The following is a 17,610-nucleotide window of genomic DNA, read 5'->3' as shown; positions in this document are numbered from 1 at the left end:
GATTGGACCGAAGGGTCTGTTTCCATGCTGTACATCTCTATGACTCTAAGTGACACAGAAGGATTTCGCAAGAGAAGCCTAGGGTTTATACTGAGGCAGCTGAAGACACTGCTGCCAACAGTGAGGCAAATAAAACTGGTGATGAACAAATCACAACTGAGGGGTGTAGAGAGAAACATTGTTCTTTTGAGTGAAATATGGTGGAAGTGCACTGCGAGGAGGACTGGCTGGAGTGAAATCAGGTGTCACATTAAAAACTTCATTTTTCATTGATAGAGATTTTTAATTTTATCTTAATCAGCTGGAAATTACATAGCCTAAAACAGCTTTAGCAAAATTTTAGAAATTCTGATGTGTTGAAACTAGCTTTGCATCAAAATCAGTCCTAAAATTCTAGTCGTCCAATCCCCTCAAATGGACTGAATTCCTTTATCCTCCCAATAATTACTGAGTTGATTCATAAACATAATAAAAAATGTTCTAAAGGAGCCATTGACTGAGTTGAGCCCTCTTCTCTGTCACTCCCTTGCATTTGTTTCTCCTTGTAGCCATCTGTCTCACAAGGTGTCACTCACAGTGAGGGTTTAGGACTAGGAAGTAACCAGCCGGAATGCATGAATCAAAAATTAGCAAGTTATTAAGAATTAGGCGGAGCATCAATTGGGTCATTTTGGTTCGAGACTACAATAGATTTTTAGTGCAAAAATTAAAGATCAGGAAAGTAACCCACTTTTGTAACACAGTTTCTTTGAGAGAAGTGACATTCATTTAGCAAGCTTTTGTTTAGTACAACAATTTTTAGGAACACAATAGAAGTACTAAATGAAGGATAGCTGCAATTAATTTGAAGGAATAAGTTATGAACATAAATAATAGCATGCCAGAGAGCTACAGCACGGAGACAGGCCCTTTGCTGACCAAACTGTCCACCCACACTCACCCCATTTCCCTGCACTTGGCCCATATCCTTCTAATCCTTTCCTATCCATGTATTTGTCCAAATGCCTTTTAAATGTTGTTAACGTGGATACCTAAACCATTTCCGCTGGCAGCTCATTCCATACGCATACCACCTTCTGTGTAAAAAAAGTTGCCCCTCAGGTTTCCCCTCTAACCTTAAACTGATGCCCTCTAGTCCTCGATTCTCCAACCCTGGGGAAAAGACAGAGTGCATTCACCCTATCCATGCCTCTCATGATCTTAAACACCTCTATAAGGTCCCCCTCAGTCTCCTAAACTCTAAAGAAAAAGGTCCTGGATTGTCCAACCTCTCCCCAGAACTCCAGCATTGGAGTCCTGGCAACATCCTTGTAAATTTCTTCTGCACTCTTTCCAGTTTAATGAACATTCTTCCTATAGCAAAGTGACCAAAACTGAACACAATACTCCATGTGATCTCACCAATGTCCTGTATAACTGCAACATAACTTCCTAACCTCTATACTCAATGCCCTGACTGAGGACGACCAGTGTGCCAAAGCGTTCTTCACTGCCCTGTCTACCTGTGATCCAACTTTCAGAGAACTGTGCACCTGAAGTGCATTGTCAAAAGTTAAAATAGGCGTTTAGCACACTTGCCTTCATTGGTCAGATCTTTGAATATAGGAGTTGGGATGTCATATTGAGGTTGTACAGGACATTGATGAAGCTTCTTCTGGAGTACTGTGTCCAGTTTTGGTTGCCCAGTTATAGCAAGGATATTATTAAGCTAGATGTTTGAGCAGCACGGTGGCTCAGTGGCTAGCACTGCAGCCTCATAGCACCAGTGACTCGAGTTCGATTCCAGCCTGGGGCAGTTGTCTGAGTGGAGTTTGCACATTCTCCCCATGTCAGTGTGTGTTTCCTCTGGGTGCTCTGGTTTCCTCCAACAATCCAAAGATGTGCAGGTTAGGTGAAGTGGCCACGCTAAATTGCCCGTAGTGCTCAGGAATGTGTAGGTTAGATGCATTATTCAGGGGAAATGTAAAGTAGTAGGGGAGTGGCTCTCGGTGGGTTACTCTTTGGCAGGTCAGTGTGGACCTGTTAGGTCTAACCGCCTGTTTCCCCACTGTAGGGATTCTATATTGCTGTATACGGAAGGTTTGAGTTATAAAGAAAGGCTGGGACCTTTTTCACTAGAGTGTAGGAGGTTGAGAGGCAACCTTATAAAAGTTATTAAAATAATCAGGGGTATAAATAGCATTAATAGTAGTTGTCTTTTCCTGAGGATGGGGGATTTCAAGACTAGGAGACATACTTTTAAATGTGAGAGGAGAGATTTTTTTTTAAAAGAAATGACAGGCAAATTTTTACATGGAGCCTGATTCGCATGTGGCATGAACTTTCCGAATAACGGGTGGATGTACGTACAATTACAACATTTAAAAGACATATGGATAAGTACATGAATATGGGCCAGGAGCAGGCAGATAGGACTAGTTTAGTTTGGAATTATGTTTGACAAGGACTGGTTGGACCAAAGGGTCTGTCTCATTGCTCTATGACTCTATGAACTGCTATAACCATCAGTTGGAAGACAAAGATTCAATGTTAAGGAAAAGAAATTAGGCTGAATGTACCTTAATTAGATCACACTTGATGCATCATGTACAGTTAATACATTAACTTCAATAACCAATATTTGTGTTTCATATTCTAAGATACCTTTTTGAAGAAATAATTTACAATGAATTTCAAAATATTTTTAGGAATTTAACATGCAGCTGATTAAAATTTTCCAATATCCCAATTTGCCTTCAGTACCTTTCTGATGAATGTCCTGACTTAAACAGTCTCAAATTTTCATTTGTATTCGTACTGACTTCATGATCAACTTAGACCAAAGTAATTGAGTAGCTCCAAAGCAGAGATCCCAGAAACAATACCCAACTTCTAAACAAACATTTCCAGAGGATCCAGATAAAGCATTGATATTCATCAACATTCAGCTTTTCAATAATGCAACACAGATTACAATTTAATTATTTAATTTCATTTTACACTTTTTCCCTTACTGAAGCTAATGAATTAGACTGGCTTGTGACATATGTTGCAGAATCAACAGTGCAATTTGAATTCAAAAATTATTGAACACTTCAGGTATCCAGATACCACTGTACATCACTCATGTAGCTCAAAATATATCAGATTTCATAGAATCATCATAGAATCCCTAGAGTGGGGAAACAGGCCATTGGTCCAACAAGTCCACATGGTCAATTCACCAGACCTGCACATCTTTGGATTATGGGAGGAAACCAGAGCACCCAGAGAAACCCCATGCAGACACGGGGAGAATGTGCAAAAACCACGCAGACAGTCGCCCGAGGCTGGAATCAAACCTGGGTCCCTGGTGATGTGAGGCAGCAGTGCTAGCCACTGAGCCACCGTGCCCTTGAAGATCTCCAGGCATAAATTCTGCCCAAATATTTCCCAGGTGAGTTTACCTTCTTTGGGATTTTCTTCTGACTGGACTGAACAGCTTCCTCCCCATTTCCCGAACGAGTATCAGACAAAATTGCTTTCTGGACATCAGCAGGAGTGGATTCCTAAAGAGTTGCAAAAGATAACAAGCAATGGTTACTTCCTACTTGATTAGAAAAAGCATCATCCAAAAGATAGCTTCAGATCATTCCTAAATCTTAATGCACTGGGTGTAAACAAATTTATATCTTCAAGTAAGCAAGCAGGATGTTTTTTGTGAAATTTATGCTGATGAACAAAAATGCACTGACCTGGGGCATAAGCATTAAGAAACAGAAGAAATGTCTTTATTATTTTATAAAATGTGGACAGAGCTGCCAAAGCCTTTGCTGCTTATCTCTCATTGCCCTGAACTCTGAGTTTTTTGATAGAATGTACTTCTGATGAACATTTTGAATTGTTCTTTAAAAATACATCTACTTTATTCACTGGCATGCTTTAAATTTATTTATCCAATGACGTTGGGCCAGCTCTCTTCATAGCTACCCACTTTAAGGCTAGTGTTAGAGATATCAATCCTATGATAATCTCAGTGGCTCCTGACATTATTAATTAAACCGGTTATTGCCAACATTAGATTTAAAATAGCTTCATTCTGGGTTGGTTGCACAATGTATTGTTCCAATATTGTCACAAAATTCATTTTCAGGCCACTATTGCCGAATTGATTGGTCTAGTCTGTATGATGATGCTGTAGCTCAAGTATTGTAACTGTAAGAAAAACTTGCAAGTGTGTAGCACCTTTCATACAATTAAACATCCCAAAGCTGTTCATTAGCAAATGATCAAAAACAGCTTTACACTGTACCACTGAAAAAGATATTAGGTCAAATATTTGAAAGTCTGATCAAAGAGGCAGGCTTGAAGTGTCTTAAAGCAGCAAAGAGGCAGAATAGTCTAAGGATTGTATTCCAAAGTTTAAGGCCTAGGCAGTTTGCCTCAGCCACCACTGGTGAAGTGGTCAAGCACAGGAATGAAGAGCAGTTTGGAATAAGTGGACAGAGTGCTTGGGAGGCTGTAAGGTTGGAGGAGATTGGTGAATTAGGGATGACAAGACTTGAAAGTCAGGATAATAATTTCAAAATGAAATTTGCTCGATTGAGTGCTAACATGGATCAACAGACACTGGGGCCATGGGAAAGTGGGACACTGAGGGTGAGGACAGTGGCAGAGTTTTGAATGACTCCAAGTTTACGGAGAATGGTCGGGAAACAGCCAAACCAGAAGATGAGGGTTTCAGCAGCAGGAAGAAGTGAGACAAGGGTAGTCAGGTGATGTTACAGAATTGGAAACAATCCATCTTAGGTGAGAGTTAAAATGTGGTAGGAAGCTTAGTTTGAAATCAAATCCAACACAAGTTGTGAACAGTCTGACTTCATCTCAAATAGTTGCCAGAGAGGAATGGAATCTATGGCAAAGAACATAGAACAATACAGCGCAGAACAGGTCCTTCGGCCCTCGATGTTGCGCCAACCTGTGAACTGTTCTCGTCTCCCTACACTATCCCATCATCATCCACGTGCTTATCTGAGGATTGTTTAAATCCCCCTCGGAGTTGACTACATTGGCAGGTAGGGCATTCCACGCCTTTACCACTCTCTGAGTAAGGAACCTGCCTCGGACATCTGTCTTAAATCTATTACCCCTCAATTTGTAGTTATGCCCCCTCGTACAAGCTGATGTCATCATCCTAGGAAAAAGACTTTCACTGTCTACCTTATCTCTTTCAAATCCCCTCAGCCTTCTTCTTTCCAATGAGAATAGACCCAAGTCTCTGAGCCTTTCCTCATAAGACCTTCCCTCCAGACCAGGCAACAACCTGGTAAATCTCCTCTGCACCTTTTCCAATGCTTCCACATCCTCCCCGAAATATGGCAACCAGAACTGTACACAATATTCCAAGTGCACCCGCACTAGCTTTTTGTATAGTTGCAGCATGATATTGCGGCTCCGGGACTCAATCCCTCTACCAACGAGTCCTAACACACCGTATGCCTTCTTAACAGCATCATCAACCTGGATGGCAACTTTCAGGGCTCTGTGTACATGGATTCCAATATCCTTCTGCACATCCACACTAAAACTCAAGTTTTTAATAGGGACAGGGACTTCTGACTTATTAATACTTAGACGATGTTTCTGGCCAATCAGGACAAGATATCAGATATGAAATAGGATAATTTGGAGAGAATGGAGGGATCAGGAGAGCTGGCAGAATTTAGTGTTGTCAACAAATGAGAAAATGACTATGGTTTTCCATGACACTGCCAACGGACAGCTTGCGGATAAGAAAGGAGGAGGAAGGCAAGGATGGATATTTCGGGGAAACCAGAAGTAACAGTGCAGGAGCGGAAAGGGAAGTCGCTGCAATGTTTGCAGAAGTTGAAGAAATTCAGCAGGTCTGGCAGTGTTTGTTAGCGAAATCAGAGTTAATGTTTTGGGTTTCGGAAATGATAGCATCTGGGAAAAAGTTGTATTTATCTTGATGTCAAGACTGGGACAGAAAGAAGAGTTAGTTGAGTCGGGAGAGGGAAACGGAGAGGAGGGGGAAGAGAGAGGAAGAAGTCGGGGAAAAGTTGAAGGAGGAAGAGGGGAAGGCAAAGGGATTGTTGATAGGAAGTCACTGGACTCAAAATATTAACTTGGCCTACCTTGCCATGAGTTTGTCCAGAAATGTCTGCTTTTGTTTCAGATTTCCAGCATCATTTTGCTTTATATTTATATTATATCATCAATGCAATAACTTTCTGGTTATGATCAGTTAGTTAAAACCCATTAGAACTATGAAACTGACAGCAACCTCTAGTTCGGCAAAGCAAGGAAATGGGAATCCTGTTCTGGATCAGTGGTGCTGGAAGAGCACAGCAATTCAGGCAGCATCCGAAAAGCAGCATTGGAGCTGAGGGGTGACCTTATTGAATTTTATAAAATCATCAGGGACATGGATAGGGTGAAAAGCCAAGGTCTGATCCCCAGGGTGGGGGAGTCCGATACAGGGCATAGGTTTAAGGTGAGGGGGGGGAAAATTTAAGAGACTCCTGAGGGGCAAGTGTTTCTCACACAGGGTGGTGCGTGTATGGAATGAGCTGCCAGAAGTAGTGGAGGAGGCTGATACAATTACAATGTTTAAAAGGCAACTGGATGGGTAGATGAATAGGAAGGGTTTAAAGCAATTTGAGTCAAATACTGGCAAATGGGATGAGGTTAATTTAGAATATCTAGTCGGCATGAATGAGTTGGATCAAAGGATCTGTTTCCATGTTGTACATGTCTATCACTCTTTGACATGAAGGGTAACACGTTTTACACAGTGAGTGGCTCGTGTGTAGAATGAACCTCCAAGGGAAGTGGTGGATGTGGGTTCAATTACAATGTTTACAAGGCATTTGGATATATTCATGAATAGGAAAGCTTTAGAGGGCGATGTGCCAAATACAGCCACGTGGAACAAGTTTAGTTTGGGAACATGGTTGGCTTGGACTGGTTGGGGCTTAAGAGTCTGTTCAATGCTGTATGACTCTGACTCTAATTCTAGAACCATAGCATTATACAGTAAGAGGAGGTTCTTCAGCCCATCAAGTATGTCTGCTACAAATCCACTACTTTCTGCACTAATCCCACACTCCAGCCTCAAATATTATACCATAGAATCCCTACAGTGTGGAAATAGGCTCTTCGGTCCAACAAGACCACACCGACCCTCCGACGAGTAACCCATCCAGATCCACCTAACCTATTATCCTATATTTACTCTTGTAAAATGCACCTAACCTACACACCCTTGAAGACTATGGGCAATTTAGCACGGCCAATCCACCTAACCTACACATCTTTGGATTGTTGGAGGAAACTGGAGCACAGGGAGAATGTGCAAACTCCCCACAGACAGTCACCCGAGGCTGGAATCGAACCCGGGTCCCTGGTGCTGAGAGGCAGCAGTGCTAACCACTGAGCCACCGTGCCTCCCAAACACTTGAAGTGCTCATCCAAGTACATTTTAAGCATTGTGAGGTTGCCCTTCTCAACTACCTTCCCAGGCGGTACATCCCAGATACTCACCATCCTCTGAGTGACAAACATTTTTCCTCAAATTCCCTTTCACTTTAAAATTAAACGTCTTTATTATTAACCCTTCGACTAAGGGAAACAGCTGCTCCCTGTTTACTTTGACCATGCCTATCATAATCTTAGACACCTTAGAATATTGCATGAACCACATCTTAGACACCTCTATCAGGTCCCCCTTCAACCTTCTCCGCTCCAAAGATGACAATTCAAGCTTATCAAGACTCTATTGCCGAAATGCTCCATCCCAGGCAATATTCTGGTGAATCTCCTCTACACCCTTTACAGTGAAATCACGTCCTTCCTATAGTTTGATGACAGCACCACATACAGTACTCCAGCTGTGGCTTAACCAAAGGTCGATACAGTTCCAACATGACCACCCTGTTCTTATAATCGATGCCACATCTGGTAACGGCTTTTTTTTTTCAAGTTTACAGTATTTTAGCTTATACCTTAAGTTCATGTGCATATCTCAATCTTTATTTTGCTACCTAAAAATCGATTGCAAGATGAAAAATCATCCAAGTTTTTTACTTCCTGGTTTGCTGTCATAGAGATGTACAGCATGGAAATAGACCCTTCGGTCCAACCTGTCCGTGCCGACCAGATATCCCAACTCATGAGAATTCTTCACTGTAATTGACTGTAACCTTGCTTGACAGCATCACCGTTGCAAGATGCTGAAGACACCAGGAGCTGATGTTGGAATCAAAGTAACATTAGGGATAGGGATTTATATACCACACAGACCTCTAGATCTTGGCAGCAGCAGGTGCCATCACATCTGCTGGCTGTGAAATCTGCACTGTTGCTTTTCTTCTTTAAACCCAGTAAGAGTTATCAAATACAGCTTCAGAGCACAGTCCGTCCAGAGCTCCTACCAGGCTACCTGAATATTGCATGAACCACATCTGCAGAACTGCATCAGTGAGCTAGCCGCAGTAACTAGCTTATGCTCTCCACAGCACTGCCTAACCACCACAAACTACAGAAGGCTATGGCTCATCAATCTGTATCTTTTAATGAAAGATCCCACAGCCGTTCCAACGAAAGCCCTGAACAGAAGATGAAGGGATTTTCATCAGATCAGTCTGAACTAGTTTCAGAAAGTTTAGTTTCAGCAGTTTAGTTCTAGCATGTAGAAATTTTGTACAAAGCTTATCTAACTGAAACAAATGACAAAAGTAAGTTAATTATTTACATTTGATGAATCCAGGTCAGAGGATTGAGACTGAGCTTGCTGCTGGCTACTGATGCTACATTCAGTTGTGGAAAGCATCGGTTCACCAGTGTCTGTTGAAGTACCAGTTACATTCTTCTCACTTTCAGCTGACACGTTGGACAGCAAAGAAAGCACTGCAGAATTCTTTAGATCTGGACCAAAACAAATTTAGCAAGCATCATTATTACCTTTATTTTAAAGAAAAAAAGATAAATACTGCATATACTGGAAGCACATAGGTCAGTCAGTATTTGTAAAATGGACAATTTGACATATGGATGTTCTTCACAGGACTTAATGTTCCAAAGAATATCTTCCCTTGAAAATGAAGTCTTAAAAGCTGTGATTTAAACATTCACTTACCTTCACATGCCACTGATGCTCTTTAGCGTGCTATATTTCCAGACCATTACTGCATAGAATTACACAATATAGCACTTAAACAGGTCATCTGACCCAACAGGTCTATGCCAGTATTAACACGACACCCAAGCCTCCCCCACCTTATTTCCTCTAACCATAGCATACAGCCCTCTATTCTTTTCTCCCTGTGCGTTTATCCAGATTCACTTAAATTCATTCATACCTTTTGTCTCAACTTCTACATTTGGTGACAAGCTCTACATTCTAACCATTCTCTACTGAAATCCTTATTGGATTTATTGGAGATAGAGATATATAATTGGAGTTAGATATGGGTCTTAGAGTTAGAGATCAAAAGATGTAGGATTAAGGTGTTGAGTTGGGTGATCAGCCATGATCATATTGAATGGGAGAGCAGGCTCAGAGGGCCTGACGGCCTACTTCTGCTCATATGTTCTGTTTCGATGAGTGGCTATTCCATCTGGTTATCATTTCTACCTTCTTCTGGGAAGCACCTGTATCTTTTCTATCTCCTCAATCTGACTGAGCGACTGTACTTCCATCAGAAAGACACCACCTGAGCAACACAACACTCCCTCAGTGCAGCACTAGAATATCAACCTGATCACCATGCTGAACTCCATCACTGAGACGTACAGAACTGACCTTTTGCCTGAGATGACTACCAGCACAGACCGAATTGCAGAATAACTCTCAACACAAGCCACTCCCTTTCAAGGACAGCGGAAGGCTGCTGCTCATGAAGCAGTGTCAGCAAACAGCACACATTTCCTGCCCAGCGTTGGTATAGAGGGTTCCCCAAGAGGTCATACAGCACAGTGACAGCGTCCCTAACTCTCATCCAGAAGATCAAGCTCAACCCCCAGCTACGCTGGAGGTAGGTCATAACGTGACCCAGCAGCTGAACTGACAATATTTTAAAGAGCTCCCAACTGAACATATTTTGCTCTTCCTCAAGGTTATAAGTACCATCTTCCCCACCATGTAAGACATGAGCCTTTAGAGTCTCAGAGTCCTACAGCACGGAGACAGGCCTTTTGGCCTAGACTGGTCCACGCTGACCAAAATGTCCATCCACACTAACCCCATGTCCCTGCACTTGGCCCATATCCTTCTAACCCTTTCTTATCCATGTATTTCTCCAATTGCCTTTTAAATGTTGTTAATGTACCTGCCTCAACCACCTCCACTGGCAGCTCATTCCATATGCGTACCTCTGTGTAAAAAAAAAAGAGGTCCCTCAAGTTCCCTTTTATTCTTTCCCCTGGAACCTTCAACTGATGCCCTCTAGTCCTTGATTCTCCAACCCTGGGAAAAAGACTGAGTGCATTCACCCTATCTATGCCTCTCCGGATCTTATACACTGCTATAAGATCCCCCTTCAGTTTCCTACGCTCTAAAGAAAAAAGTCCTAGCTTGTCCAACCTCTCCCTGCAACTCAGACTGCTGAGTCCTGACAACATCCTTGTAAATTTCTTCTGCACTCTTTCCAGTTTAATCACATCATTCCTGTAGCAAGGTGACCAAAACTGAAAACAATACTCCAAGTACAACCTCACCAACATCCTGCACAACTCCCCAACTTTTATACTCAATACCCTGACTGATGAAGGCCAGTGTGCCAAAAGCTTTCTTCACTGCCCTGTCTACCTGTGACTCCACTTTCAAAGAACTGTGCACCTGAACTTCAAGATCCCTCTGTTCCACTACACTCAAGTCCCCACCATTCATCATGAAACTCCTACCTTGTTTTGACTTTCCAAAATGCAAGACCTTACACTTATCTACATTGAACTCCATTTGCCATTTCGTGGCCCACTTCCCCAGCTGATCAAACAAACAAAATCTATACATTTCAAAACAGGAATGATAATTCAATGCTCAATTAGAAGATAACTTGCAGGAAAGGCTCACAGGCCCAAGTGACTGGTTGAAGACTGGCAAAGGGTCTGAGGTCAAAATGCTGATGTCATTTCTTTGGTGAACTGTTCAAAATTATTTCTCAGAGGGCCCTGGAAGAGGAGGGAGGGGATATTTCACTCCCCTTAATCTGAGTTGAATTCAAATGCACAGCAGAGGCAGAAGGCCAATATAGTAGAAGGATAAACATAAAGGTTAAAACAAAAAAATTAAAATCCATGATTGCTTTAGCCAACCACTGTGTACATCTATAATTGAATTAAGGAATGCGTGTCTTGCACATGACTAACTTTTGCCTTGATGTGCTTTGAGTAGATATTCGGTGATGAGCTCTGTGCAGTGAGCCTCCAATGCTGCAGCATGTTTGCGTACATCTGAGTCCAACTCCTCTTCGGCAGGGTTTGGTTCTGTTACAATATCAGCTGTGTAGAGGGCCAGTGCACTGAACAGCAGCCAGGTATAGTTGTGGATATATGGCTGTATGAGACGGTGGCGGTCACTGATCCGAATCGTCACCATGGGAAACACTGTAATGCTGTGTGTTGGCAAGTGACTGCAAGAATTAAAAATAGAGAAACTTGGTACCTGTCTTAGTGCAATACAATTCACCACACAACTTAACACAGTTAAAATAGTACAATGAAGGAACACAGTGCAATTGACAGCTGAATTTCAATTGAAGTAGCTTTTGATACAATTATAGTACTCTCCCTCACCAGCTTAGTTAATTTCACGGAAACAACAGCAACATAAGAGAAACCGTATAGAAATAAGGAACACCTTATTTGTGGGCGGCACGGTGGCACAGTGGTTAGCACTGCTGCCTCACAGCGCCAGAGACCCGGGTTCAATTCCCACCTCAGGTGACTGACTGTGTAGAGTTTGCACGTTCTCCCCGTGTCTGCGTGGGTTTCCTCCGGGTGCTCCGGTTTCCTCCCACAGTCCAAAGATGTGCAGGGTCAGGTGAATTGGCCATGCTAAATTGCCCGGAGTGTTAGGTAAGGGGTAAATGTAAGGGTATGGGTGGGTTACGCTTTGGCGGGTCGGTGTGGACTTGTTGGGCCGAAGGGCCTGTTTCCACACTGTAATGTAATCTAATGTAAACCTTTACTGGGGATGAAACTGAGTGAGCCAACATAATCCAACTACAAGCAGTTTAATCTGCTGGGTTCAAGTTACACGCTGACCAATATATGCGAGGGTGCACCAGAGGGAGGGAAACCTTATGGTGAAACTTATGCTCAAAACAGTTGGAAACATTTCCCAGAAAGTCAATTAGTCAAGTAATTGAAGAATAAGATCTCCAAGTCAAATGTGCTGGAAGCTATGTTCAAGGGCACGATTTTGGCAGTTACTCAGGCGGCCATATGGTGAGATATTTTCATTCATATCTTACCCTAGGCACCACACCAGAGGCAGAGGGAAATAAATAAATCAGTGAGTTTACTGGAAACTCCATGGGGCGCTTTAAAGTAGGCACGTCTGTTTACAACAGAGTGCACAGATGGTAGCAACTGTGTGGAATGTTGTGGGAATGACAATGACAAATCTATAGAGTCCCCTAAAAAGTCTGCTTTAAATGACATGAGACAATCACATCCTCATTAAGGCTGCCTACTTCCTTCACCTTATTACCACCCAGTGCCACCCCTGCATCAGCTTTCAATTGCTGAACCCCTCTTCCCTCCCATTCCAACATACTCCTGATGGGTCTCTCTCGTTCCAGCCCCCACGAAATGGCATAATTCTGTTGGCTGTATCTGGACACACATTAAATCCCAGCCACCCATCTCCTCTGAGCTCGCTCACCTACACTGGCACCCAGTTAAGGAAACAAGGCAAATGGAAAACTCCCATCCTTGGTTTCAAACCTCTCCATGGCCTTAACCCTCCCCATCTCTCTCAACTCCTCCAACTTTGCTCATAACTCCACCTCTCCCTGAAACCAGATCTCTGCATTCAATCAATTCTGACCATTTCAGCACTCCTGAAGCCAGTGATGGCTTTTAGTTGTCTGGACCCTGGCCTCTGGAGTCCCTACTAATTCTCTATTCATCTTTTCCATCATTAGCGACCTCTTTACAATTGTACCTCTTCAATCAGTTTTTGCTCAGATAATCTCATACCCCCTACCCAGGACTCAATGTCAAACTTTATTTGACAACTTTCCATGAAAATGTACTATATTCAGGCAAGTTATTGCTGATGGTTTAGTTTTTATTCCCAGTGCAGGCCTCTGTTCTAATACCAGAGGAAGAAATGGGAAATGGCAGTTCCATCTTCTACATTACTGTCCTCTGTTACCTGTCAGGGTATTTCTTCGCAGAATAGCATCCATAGCACAGATCAAAGTCATCACATACATTACAGTTGATCCTGCGGCCTATGATCAACCCCTGGCAGTGATCACATGCATACTCCATATTCACCATTTTGTGATAATCTTCGTGATGTTCAGGCATCACTCCACCTATAGAATAAAATCATCACAAAAACAAATCAGCCGCAATTCACCGTTAGCCTTCAGGAATGTTACAACACTCTAGAATGCAGCGATTTAATATTGAGGAAACTCCTGGTAAAACCTACTTCCAACATTTTGCGCAGGAATTGTTAACATTACCCTGAAGTAAACACTAGTACATTTTGTCCATCAAATACACCATTTTGAGAAAGCCAAATGTCGTAATAAGTTAATCGTGCACAGGAATGGTACATTGCAGTTTCGGGGATATTTGATAATACTAGATAAAGCACCATGCAGTGCAGAGCAAGATACCCTCAACTAGTTCCAGGGCTGAAGACCCTGACTATACATCAATACAACAGTAATCATTTTTAGGCTGTCACCAGTTAGTACTCTGGACAACTTCCATAAATCAGCTTACATATCTTCGGGATACAAGCTTTCAGCTTCTGGAAACCGACCACTGGAAATGTCACAACGTCCCTGCTATCATTTGGATAGCAGGAGAAACACAATCAGATTGTGCAACCTGAGCTATTACCTAGGATGGTATTTCCCAAATTACACTGATCACGTGAAGGCCAGCCTAATGATACAGCTCCCACTTTTCCCTGTACTGGTACCAGTGCTCCATGAACCAACCTCTAATTCTCTCTCACAATCTTAGAGTCACACATTCCTGAGGTTATTACCTTTGAGGTTGTGCTTTTTAAATTTAGCCCCAAGCTGCTCATAATTGCCATTTTCCTAACCCTATCTCTGCTGGTGGTACCCAGGTGCACAACAATATTTCTCTTCAGTCTAAGACAAATGTCCCAAACTCTGATACTGGGATGACAGTACAACCTCCTGGACTCTCACTCTTGGCTGCAGAGAACGGTGTTTATTCTCCCTTACTATATGTCCTCTACTATCAGGTTAAAAATCTTACAACACCACGTTATAGTTCAACAGGTTTATTTGGAAGCACTAGCTTTCAGAACGCTGCTCCTTCATCAGGTAACTAAATGGGGTAGGATCGTAAGACATAGAATTTATAGCAAAAGGTCCTGCCCCACTAGCTACCTGATGAAGGAGCAGCGCTCTGAAAGCTAGTACTTACAAATAAACCTGTTAGACTAGAACCTGGTGTTGTGCGATTTTTAGCTTTGTCCATCCCAGTCCAACACCGGCATCCCCACATCATCTCTATTACCAAAGCATTCCTATATATTCTGCTACTTGAATGAAATAATGGAAAACGTGGTTGCTAAAGTGATACTAAATTAATTACGAAATCAAGTTGCAGTAAAAGGGTGGAGAATTGGCAAAGGAATATTGACAGGTTAAGTCAATGGACAAATTATTTTGCAGATGGAGTTTAATATGGAAAATATGAACTTGTCCACATTGGCAGGAGGAACACAAAACGAAGCATATTACTTAACTGGGGAGACTGTAAAACTGAGGTACATAGGAATCTGATGTCCTAGCATATGGATCACATAAGGTTAGTATATGGATATAGGAAACTATCAAGGAGGTAAGTGAAATGTTGTCAGTTATTGCAAGAGGGATGGAATATAGAAATAAGTCTTTACTTGAGCAATACATGGCCACATCTGAAGTGCTGTGTACAGTTTTGATATCTGTGTGAAAAAGACATCATTGCTTCAGAAATAATTCAAAGGAGGTTCATTTGATTTATTCCGAGGTGAAGGGTCTATCTTAAGAAAAGCTGGATATTTTCCATTGGAGTACAGGAAAGAGAGGTCACCTGCTCCTAAGTCTTATGTTCCTCATTTCCCCTCAACCAGGTACTGGCTGGCTAACCTAGGGCTGAAGGTTGTATAAACCTGGTATCTATTCAGGAGCATTGGGAAAAGCAGAGAAAGAGAAAGACAAAATATAATGTCACAGCACTGAAAAAAGATATAGTGAGGTTTTAAGACAGACAGTGGAGCTATACTGTTGCAGAATATACATTAGAAGCCAGCAAATAACAGAATGAGACAGAGGGAAAAATCTTCAGAACAATCACAATGTTTCACATCTTTCAAGTGGTACAAATAGGGACTTCAATTATTTGAATATAGAGAGGGAACATACCATTAAGAAGGGAAAGGATTTCATGAGTTTTGTGCAAAAAACTTTCTTCACTTATATACAGCAGTCTAATGAAGAAAGATGCAGTCCTGAAAATGAGGGCAAGACGACTTTCAAATGGGTTTCAGGATTACAGACTAGTTAGAAACATTGACACCCACTGGATTAAAGAGATAGTGGCTGTTTGCGTACAGACAGTATTTATGAATTGGTGTTTTCCAGACTCAAGGAGCATGTTGCTTTGGTGTTCCTGTTTTCTTTCATATACATTACTGGCTTTGGCCAAGGTGCAGTTTCAGTATCTGCAACTGGTGTGAATCTCAGAAATGGAGCAAAGAGTGAGGAGGGTTGGAAAAAATTCCAGGAGAGACAGTTGTGAAATGGATAGAAGCACTGCAGATTAATGTGCTATACGATTCACTTCTGTAAGAAGAATGACGAGAGATAATATGAATTCAATGGCAGGAGTTGAAAGTGTAAGAATAGAGATCTGAGGATGTAGAATTATAACTCTTTCAAGTTGGGAAGGCTGCTAAAACAGCATTAGAAGATTTGGATTTCAAAAGAGGCATGGAACACACAAGCAAGGAAGTTATTCTGAACCTTTAGAAATGACTGGTTGAAGCATGGTGGCTAACGGTGAGCAGGAAGGTTAGAATGGAACCAGAGGTGAAAGACATCAGCTTTGTGGAGATACTAAAGAAACTGGGGCTATGCTCCTCAGAAGAGTGGGTTAAAGGGCAAGCTGATAGCAGTGTTCAAAACTGTGAAGGATTTAGATCGGCTAAATAAGGAGAAACAGTTTTCTCATGGCAGAAGGTTCAGGAGGGATACAGATTTAAGAGAACTGGCACAAAACCAGCACCTTACGCAGCAAGTTGTTATAATCTGGTATGTTCTGCTTGAAAGGATGGAGGGAGCATATGCAATAATAACTTCCAAAAGAAAAATGAATACTGAAAAGGAAAGATTTTCTGGGCTCAAGGCAAAGAGAAGGGGACTAATCAAACAGCTCTTTCAAAGATCCAGCACAGAGATAATGGATTCCAGTGCTGTTTCATTCCTTGACTGATTGTCTTGCTTTTTAAAGACTGAAAGGTAATCTAATCAGGATATTTGATACGGTTAAAGAATTTCATCAGATAAATACTGAGATACTACTCGTTCTGGTTGTATACTTCAGAACAAGGAAGCAAAAGTTTAAAATTAGAGGTCAGCTGTTCACAAGGATGTCAGGAAGCACCTTTTCATACAAAGATTAGCTAACATTTGAAACACTCACCCCTGAAAAGACCATGGAACTAGACAGTTTTGAAAGCTCCATTTGACTGAGACTGACAGAGCTTTGCTGGGTAAGGATGCGAAGGGACATGGATTGAGATACAGATCAGTCACAATCTGATTTGAGAGAGAGCTGACTCTGTTCCTACGGCCCTTTCTTCATAGCACAGTCTCCGAGGATTTGAAGGGCCACTCACTGTGGCACTGCTCTGAACCAGATCCACAGTGCGGCCACCTCCTTCCCGGACTGGTACCCAAAACTAGTTAACATACTCAAATCGCAGCCTGACCGAAAGCTCAACAGCCAGCGCAGTCTCCTCCTCCACTGACTCTGCTGTCACCCAAGTTAACAGCTCAGTTTCCACACCAAAACTATTTCTGCAGTACTTTAAAATAAGAGATTGAGTTCTCTTTAAAATTAATTTCCCACAACTTTTAAATCCCAGTGCTCATTAAATAAAGCAAACTGTAACACGTTCGAGCTCTGCCCATCCAAGGTCTCGGCTGATAGCTGACACGAATCAAGTAATTTTCTCCTTACATTAGGATCAAGTTCTTACCAAGGAAACATGTTTTGCAGAGATCCATGTCTGGACACTGCAGACACCGATAGCGATGCCAGGGGGCTATTTTATGACACCCGTCACAGGATATCTCCACATTCAGCAAGTCACAGTAACGTGCAACAAACATGTGCATCTGTCACAAAACACACAAACAA

The 17,610-nt window shown here is 42.1% G+C and overlaps 1 protein-coding gene across 3 annotated transcripts in view; it reads right to left on the bottom strand.

The window, feature by feature from the left end:
- Positions 1 to 17,610, bottom strand: part of zzef1 (zinc finger, ZZ-type with EF hand domain 1) — a 259,977-nt gene that overhangs the window by 81,346 nt on the left and 161,021 nt on the right. For all 3 annotated transcript variants that reach the window (XM_043718816.1, XM_043718818.1, XM_043718817.1), the window contains exons 34-38: positions 17,450 to 17,588; positions 13,361 to 13,526; positions 11,347 to 11,609; positions 8,732 to 8,904; positions 3,426 to 3,527 (exon numbers count right to left, since the gene is read on the bottom strand). In XM_043718816.1, coding sequence (XP_043574751.1) covers positions 3,426 to 3,527; positions 8,732 to 8,904; positions 11,347 to 11,609; positions 13,361 to 13,526; positions 17,450 to 17,588 — 843 coding nt within the window. The remainder of the gene's footprint in view (positions 1 to 3,425; positions 3,528 to 8,731; positions 8,905 to 11,346; positions 11,610 to 13,360; positions 13,527 to 17,449; positions 17,589 to 17,610) is intronic.

Source organism: Chiloscyllium plagiosum, chromosome 28, assembly GCF_004010195.1.
Source record: "Chiloscyllium plagiosum isolate BGI_BamShark_2017 chromosome 28, ASM401019v2, whole genome shotgun sequence".
NCBI classification, from domain to species: Eukaryota; Metazoa; Chordata; class Chondrichthyes; order Orectolobiformes; family Hemiscylliidae; genus Chiloscyllium; species Chiloscyllium plagiosum.
Note: the sequence above shows the minus strand (reverse complement) of the source record. Positions and strands in the feature narration are given on the sequence as shown.